This window comes from Hylobates moloch, unplaced genomic scaffold (genome assembly GCF_009828535.3).
Source record: "Hylobates moloch isolate HMO894 unplaced genomic scaffold, HMol_V3 SCAFFOLD_13, whole genome shotgun sequence".
NCBI classification, from domain to species: domain Eukaryota; kingdom Metazoa; phylum Chordata; class Mammalia; order Primates; family Hylobatidae; genus Hylobates; species Hylobates moloch.
Window position 1 is genome coordinate 100,686,346 of NW_026652288.1, and position 8,904 is coordinate 100,695,249.

General features: G+C 41.4%; 1 protein-coding gene across 2 annotated transcripts in view; it reads left to right on the forward strand.

Annotated features, from left to right (window-relative positions):
• Positions 1 to 8,904, forward strand: part of OSTN (osteocrin) — a 162,863-nt gene that overhangs the window by 97,925 nt on the left and 56,034 nt on the right. For both annotated transcript variants that reach the window (XM_058426672.1, XM_032172310.1), the window contains exon 3: positions 3,101 to 3,315. In XM_058426672.1, the coding sequence (XP_058282655.1) occupies positions 3,101 to 3,315 (215 nt within the window). The remainder of the gene's footprint in view (positions 1 to 3,100; positions 3,316 to 8,904) is intronic.

An 8,904-nucleotide genomic window follows, 5' to 3' on the forward strand; every position in this document is an offset into this window, starting at 1 on the left:
TTTGGAGATCATTCCAAAACCATTTCCTTTGACTCCATTTTTCACATCCAGGTCATGCTGATGCAAGAGGTAGGTTCCCATGGTCTTGGGCAGCTCTGCCCCTGAGACTTTGCAGGGTACAACCTTGCTCTCAGCAGCTTTCATGGGCTGGCATTGAGTGTCTGTGGAGCTTTCATGGGCTGGCATTGAGTGTCTGTGGCTTTTCTAGATGCACACTGCAAGCTGTTGGTGGATCTATCCAATTTGGGGCCTGGAGTACTGTGGCCCACGTCTCACAGCTCTACTAGGCAGTACCACAGTGGGGATTCTGTGTCGGGCTCTGACCCCACATTTCTCTTCTGCACTGCCCTAGCAGAGGTCCTCCATGAGGGCTCTACCCCTTTAGCAAATTTCTGCCTGGACATCCAGGTATTTCCATACATCCTCTGAAATCAAGGCAGAGGTTCCCCAAACTTAATTATTTACTTTGGTATACCAGCAGGCCCCAAAACATGTGTAAACCACCAAGGCTTGGGGCTTAAACCCTCTGAAAGAACGACCTGCCTGTATGTTGGCCCCCTTAGCCACAGATGGGATGCAAGGCACCAAGTCCCAAGACTGAATAAAGCAGCAAGGCCCAGGGCCTGGCCTATTAAACCATTTTTGCCTCGTAGGCCTCTGGGCCTGTGATGGGAGGGGCTGCCATGAAGACATCTGACATGCCATGGAGACATTTCCCCCATTGTCTTGGTGATTAGCATTTGGCTCCTAGTTACTCATGCAAATTTCTGCTGCCGGATTAAATTTCTCCCCAGAAAATGGGTTTTTCATTTCTATTGCATCATCAGGCTGCAAATTTTCCAAACTTTTTGCCCTGCTTCCCTTTTAAACATAACTTCTAATTTCAAACCATCTTTTTGTGATTACATAAAACTGAATGCTTTTAAGAACACCAGCTCATATTTTGAATGCTTTGCTGCTTAGAAATTTCATCTGCCAGATACCTTAAACCATCTCTCTCAAGTTCAAAGTTCCACAGATCTCTAGGGCCAGGGCAAAATGCTGCCAGTCTCTTTGATAAAGCATAGCAAGAGTCACCTTTGCTCCAGTTCCCAGCAAGTTCCTCATCTCCATCTGAGACCACCTCAGCCTGGACTTCATTGTCCATAAAACTATCAGCATTTTGGCAAAAACTATTCAACAAGTCTCTAGGAAGTTTCGAACTTTCCCACGTCTTCCTGTCTTATTCTGAGCCCTCCAAACTGTTCCAACCTCTGCCTATTTCCCATTTCCGAAGTTGCTTCCACATTTTTGGGTATCTTTATAGCAGCACCCCACTCTCTGTGGTAACAATTTACTGTATTAGTCCATTTTCATACTGCTATAAAGAACTGCCCGAGAGTATGTTATTTATAAAGGAAAGAGGTTTAATTGACTTACATTTCTGCATGGCTGAGGAGTCCTCAGGAAACTTACAATCACTGGTGGAAGGCGAAAGGGAAGCAAGGCACATTCTTCACAAGGCAGCAGGAAGAATGAATGCAGGAGGAACTACCAAACACATAAAACCAGCAGCTCTCATGAGAACTCACTCAGTATCACAAGAACCACATGAGAGAAACTTCCCCCATAATTCAGTTATCTCCACCTGATCTCTTCTTTGACATTTGGGGAGTATGAGGATTACAATTCAAGATGATATTTTGGATGGGAGCACAGCCAAACCATATCAAAAGACAATAGAAGGAATAATCTTAGAAGAAAAACAGAAAGTGAAGAAAAATCAAAACCAAGACCAACAGTCTGCCGCATGGAAGAATGACTAAAAGTGGGAAGGGAAGAGATTCCCCAGAGCTAAAAATTTTTCCCTCATGGGAATATTCTCACGATCTTAGAAAAAAAGCAGTATTTGCGGGACTACAGAATGACTCAAGATTGTTAATAGGAGCATTTAAGAAATGCTGCCATTGGGCCTCAGAGAGGAAAAGACAGACTTCACAAACTGGACAGCTATGCATTTATGATTTGGATGAAGTACAAAGTGGCAATATGTGTAAGAAACAAACAAGAAATTTTACATAGGACACAAAGTTATTGGGATATCTCAGACACATTGCAGACACTAATATTTGTTAATAAATCACAGGGATAGAGATGGTGAGATGCTTAGACACAGAGACTAAATTTTTATTTTTGTATCCTTCATGTCCAGTGCAGAACCTAGCACATACTGGATTAGTAATGGCTTGACTTAGTAAATAATGAATGAATGGTAAAAAGAAAATAGCATGAGATTTGGTTTGGAATTCATTTAATAAATATTCATCAGAAATTTGTTGAATACTAACTATGAGCAAAATATGAGACCAAGCATTAAATAAAGCAAATGAAAGACTAATTAGACAAAGTCATTGACTAATAACAAATACAAATATATTGTAACCAACCTGGCACAAGGCAAAAAATAATAAGTGCAATGATGAAAGAGGTATATAGATAAAGCGCTATGGGAATGATAAGGAAGGATGAAGTTGTTGCTGAAACAGAATCTGAAAAAATGATCCGTAAATATGCTAAACTTTAAAGGGATTCCAGGAGTTTTTCTTTTCTTTTCTTGTTTTATTTTTTCCCTTCGTTATATCCCTCTTCTACATGTTTCATACCCCAAAGATCTAGCACTCTCTATGGAAAATAACTTCATAAGAAATTCTAAGGCCAGGCACTGTGGCTCACACCTGTAATTGCAGCACTTTGGGAGGCCAAGGCGGGTGGATCACCCGAGGTCAGGAGTTCGAGACCAGCCTGGCCAACATGGTGAAACCCCATCTCTACTAAAAATACAAAAAATTGGCCGGGCATGGTGGCAGGTGCCTGTAATTCCAGCTACTTGGGAAGCTGAAGCAGGAGAGTCGCTTGAACCTGGGAAGTGGACATTGCAGTGAGCCGAGATCATGCCACTGCACCCCAACCTTGGCAACAAGCACAAAACTTTGTCTCAAAAAAAATTATAAAATGTTACATGATGAGTATGTCAGCTAACAGTAGCAAAAGCCACATGCGTATGTACATACTTGGAGTCTCTTTGTCTAAATTAATGAAATCACCTTTCTCTGCCTTATAGGCCTTTGATTCTGGAGTCATAGATGTGCAGTCAACACTCACAGTCAGGGAAGAGAAATCAGCCACTGACCTGACAGCAAAACTCTTGCTTCTTGATGAATTGGTGTCCCTAGAAAATGATGTGATTGAGACAAAGAAGAAAAGGAGTTTCTCTGGTTTTGGGTCTCCCCTTGACAGACTCTCAGCTGGCTCTGTAGATCACAAAGGTAAACAGAGGTAAGTGAACTCAGAAAAAGAACGTTTTTATTTTCTAATTATTTCCTTCTGGATTCTAAAACAGAGAGAATTCCACATGAAAAATACAGTGAAAACCTTGTATATAAACAGTTTTGACAGCATGTTAGCTAATCTGTAGGTTTAATAATACAGTTTTCTAAATAACTGTTTAGGGAGCAAAATGACTGCTACAGTGTGCATTAGCATTTTTGTCATGTTTCCTAAGAAAGATTCTGTCTTATGGAGATATAAAGCAGTTATTATAAGACATTACTGCATTTGGGAGGTGACGCAAAATGTATGCTCAGTGGTATAAATGTTCTGGTGAATTGAGTTTTCCATTTACTAGAGGTAACTGGAATACCGTCTTGTTTTTAACCTGTGATACAAACCTTTCCAAATTGTGTGAATGAATCTGAGTGAAAAGTTCTCAGAACTTGGAGTCAGAACACATGTGTTTCTGTCAAATTTCTGATTCTTTCTATGTGACTTGTAAAGTGTCTTATCCTCTCTGATCTTCAGCTTATTTATGCATAAAGTGAGAATAATTACTTGCTTCTATAAAATTCAGATGAGATAATCAAATGTAAGTGCTTCATAGAATGCTAATTACGGATTTAGAGTAGTGAAATATCCCTTTATGTCAGTAATTTAAAGTAATCATTCCAAACTTAGTTCATTTTCTGCACCTTCAATATCTGTTCTTTGTACTGTACATTTCATGTTAGAAGTGGCACAAAAGACCACCCAAGTACCATAGACAGGCATCTGGGAAATTGACCGAGATTCCTTTTGTTCATCCTGAACATTTCTCACTAAATTCTCTAAATACTGTTTGCTTTCTACATTAAATATCTCCAGAATATCATCTTTCATTAAGGCTTTTCTAATTCTGGCCTAAATTATTAAATTTTTTTAATATTTATTCTTTCTCCACTCTTTGCTCATCTCTACCTCCACCACCATTACCACCGCTTTATCACCAATGTATCCTGTATTCAGCTACCAGGATAATCATCTAAAACAAAAATCTATGTGAAATGTTATCCATTGCCTACAGTACAAAAGTCAAACTCCTTTGCAAGGCCTACAAGGAATTTCATAATCTGGAACCTCATTTCTTCTTTTTTTTTTTTTGAGACGGAGTCTCGCTCTGTCGCCCAGGCTGGAGTGCAGTGGTGCAATCTCGGCTCACTGCAAGCTCCGCCTCCCGGGTTCACGCCATTCTCCTGCCTCAGCCTCTCCGAGTAGCTGGGACTACAGGCGCCCGCCACCACGCCCGGCTAATTTTTTGTATTTTTAGTAGAGACGGGGTTTCACCGTGGTCTCGATCTCCTGACCTCGTGATCCGCCCGCCTCGGCCTCCCAAAGTGCTGGGATTACAAGCGTGAGCCACCGCGCCCGGCCTACCTCATTTCTTCTTGTACTCATTTTCACATCCTTTGCTTCCATCTTTGTTAATTCTTAGAGATCTTGGACTTTTCATTCTTGTTCCCAGTTCCCCGGCTTTTTATGCTAAATGATTGTCAGGATACTTGTCGCAATTTGCTATACCTCTGTTCTGAGAGATTCTCAAAGCTACACTAGAAAATAAAATCATCATTTGAAGACCATAACTTATACTACATGTATGTGAAAAACAATCCTATCCTATATTTTGAAATTTAGACCCTACTTTAACTAGAGAAATAGAAATTAGTTCCACCATGTTCTAGGTACTATGTTAGGTTCTGGTGAAAAAGAGGAGAAAAATATAGTTTACATACCTCAAAAAAAATCACATACTAATTGAAAACATAGTATTGTTTATAACAAATTGTAATACAGGAAATGATGAAGAGAAAAGGGAATACTAGTGCACCGTTAGTGGGAATGTAAATTAGTATAACAACTATAGAGAACAGTTTAGAGATTCCTCAGAAAACTAAAAATTGAGCTACCGTATGTTCCAGCATCACCACTGCTGGGTAAGTATATCAAAAATAAATATATGTTTAAAAACTAATTTAAAAAGAAGAACATCGGCATCCAAAGATTAGTTGAGCTTTTGGAAAAGAAAATATGGTGCCTTCTAATAAATGTTATTTCTTTGACTCCTGGATATTGCAACATGGTCAACTAAATAATCTATAAATCAATAAGTAAACACTGTACATAAATATATATAAATGTATTATAGCATAAATACTAAATATAGTATACTAAATATATACTGCATAAATACTATATAATTTACATTGAAGCTTCACCATATGATATGGTTTGGCTGTGTCCCCCTAAATCTCATCTTGAATTGTAGTTCCCATCATCTCCACGTGTCATAGGAGGGACCCAGTGGAAGGTAATTGATCATGGGTGTCGTTACCCCCCTGCTGATGTTCTTGTGATAGTCAGTTAGTTCTCACGAGAACTGATGGCTTTATAAGAGGCTTTCTCCCTTTTGCTCTGCACTTCTCTTTGCTGCCACCATGTGGAGAAGGACATGTTTATTTCCCCTTCTGCCATGATTGTAAGTTTCCTAAGGTATCCCCAGGTCTGTGGTACCGTGAGTCAATTAAACCTCTTTCCTTTATAAATTACCCAGTCTCGGGTATGTCCTTCATACAAATGTAAGAACAGGTACCACAGAGAGTGGGGTGCTGCTATAAAGACACCTGAAAATGTGGAAGCAACTTTGGAACTGGGTAACAGGCAGAGAGGTTGGAACAGTTTGGAGGGCTCAGAAGAAGATAGGATAACATGGGAAAGTTTGGAACTTCCTAGAGACTTATTGAATGGCTTTAGCCAAAATGCTGATAGTGATATGGTCATTGAAGTCCAGGCTGAGGTGGTCTCAGATGCAGATGAGGAACTTGTTGGGAAATGAATTAAAAGTCACTCTTGCAATGCAAAGAGATCGATAGCATTTTGCCCCTGCCCTAGAGGTCTGAGGAACTTTGAACTTGAGAGAGATGATTTAGGGTATCTGGTGGAAGAAATTTCTAAATGGCAAAGTGTTCAAGAGGAAGCAAAGCATAAAAGTTTGAAAAATTTGCAGCCAGATGATGCAGTAGAAAAGAAAACCCCATTTTCTGGGGAGAAATTTAATCCAGCAGCAGAAATTTACATGAATAACCAGAAGCCAAATGAGAATCACCAAGCCAACGGGGAAAATATCTCCAGGGCATGTCAGAAGTCTTCACAGCACCCCTCCCAACACAGACCCATAGGCCTAGGAGGGAAAAATGGTTTCTTGGGCCACGACCAGGAACCTGCACTTGGTAATCTACTTCCCAGCCACTCCAGCCTTGGCTAAAAAAGGCCAAGGTATAACTGGGGCCATGGTTTCAGAGGGTGCAAGCCCCAAGCCTTGGTGGCTTCCACATGGTGTTTTTCCTGTGGGTGCACAGAAGGCAAGAATTGAGGTTCGGGAACCTCCACCTGGATTTTAGAGGATGTATGGAAATACTGGATGCCCAGGCAGATGTTTGCTACAGGGGCAGAGCCCTCATGGAGAACCACTACTAGGGCAGTGCAGAAGGGAAATGTTGGGTTGGAGCTCCCACACAGTGTCCCCACTGCCTAGTAGTGCTGTGAAAAGACGGCCACCATCCTGCAGACCCCAGAATGGTAGATCCACCGACAGCTTTCGCTGTGCACCTGGAAAAGCCACAGACATTCAATGCCAGCTCGTGAAAGCAGCCAAGAGGGGAGGACATGAATGTGAGACATGAAATCAAAGGAGATTATTTTGGAGTTTTAAGAATTTACTCCCCACTGGATTTTGGACTTGCATGGGGCCTGTAGCCCCTTCATTTTGACCAATGTCTCCCATTTGGAACAGGTGTATTTACCCAATGCCTGTCCTCCACATTGTATCTAGGAAGTCACTGATTTCCTTTTGATTTTACAGGCTCATAGGCAGAAGAGAACTGCCTTGTCTCAAATGAACTTTGGACTTGGACTTTTAGGTTAATGCTGGAATGAGTTAAGATTTTGTGGGACTGTTGGGAAGGGATGATTGTGTTTTAAAATAGGAAGACATGAGATTTGGGAGAGGCCAGGGATGGAATTATATGGTTTAGCTGTGTCCCCATCCAAACGTTATCTTGAACTTTAGTTCCCGTAATCCCCTCATGTTATGGGAAGGTCCCAGTGGGAGGTAATTGAATCATGGAGGTGGCTACCCCCATGCTGTTGTTCTCATGATAGTGAGTGAGTTCTCATGAGATCTGATGGTTTTATAAGAGGCTTTTCCTCCCTTTTCTCTGCACTTATTGCTGCCACCAGGTGAAGAAGGATGTGTTTTCTTCTCCTTCTACCATGATTGTAAGTTTCCTGAAGCTTCCCCAGCCCTGTGGAACTGTGAGTCAATTAAAATTCTTTCCTTTATAAATTACCCAGTCTCAGGTATATCCTTCATATCAGTGTCAGAATGGACTAATAAACCATAATAATTTCTTTAGAAAGTACCATAATGAGAAACTACCTAGGTAATATAATCTGTCTAGCTAGCTATCAAATATAGCTCAGCTTGCAAGAAAAAAGGAGAAATTGGCAAGCATTTAATATCCATCTGAACAGATTTTCACATATGAAAGCTACAAATAAGCCATTATAAATATGCAAAAATTTAGGGAATATTCCTTCCATGAGCATATCCTGAGGAAGCTAATACATGAGTTACCTTGGGCAAGCAAAATGACTGGAGAGATATCACTGTTAGAATTAGGTGTGAGCATTGCCTTTAAAAGCAAAGTAAAATGATGGTGGCAAGAAAGAGAATGTGTTATAGTACATGGTTTGAAAAAACAGAGCACAACCATCAAACTTTCAGGTCAAACAGTGATAGTACATAAAATTTAGAATGAGTATTTGATTGCTTCCTGGCTATAAACTGAAAATAAAAGGTTATTACAACAAATAGATGCTTGGGGACATGAAGAAGAAAGAAAACATTACAACTGAATTTTATAAGTCTTATACTAAACAACAATAGACAAAAACTGAAAACAGAGAGGTGCAAGATTATTATATAAAAATATTAATACAAAAATAATCATGGGAGGGCTTCCCGGAGCCAAGATGGCCGAATAGGAACAGCTCCGGTCTCCAGCTCCCAGCCCCAGCAACACAGAAGACGGATGATTTCTGCATTTCTGCTTGAGGTACCGGTTTCATCTCACTAGGGAGTGCCTAACAGTGGGTGCAGGACAGTCGGTGAAGCGCACTGTGCGCGAGCCGAAGGAGGGCGAGGCATTGCCTCACTCGGGAAGCGCAAGGGGTCAGGGAGTTCCCTTTCCTAGTCAAAGAAAGGGGAAACAGACGGCACCTGGAATATCGGGTCAGTCCCACCCCAATACTGCGCTTTTCCAACGGGCCTGGAAAACGGCACACTAGGAGATTGTGTCCCGCACCTGGCTCGGAGGGTCCTGTGCCCACGGAGTCTCGCTGATTGCTAGCACAGCAGTCTGAGATCAAGCTGCAAGGCGGCAGCGAGGCTGGGGGAGGGGCGCCCGCCATTGCCCAGGCTTGCTTAGGTAAACAAAGCAGCCAGGAAGCTCGAACTGGGTGGAGCCCACCACAGCTCAAGGAGGCCTGCCTGCCTCT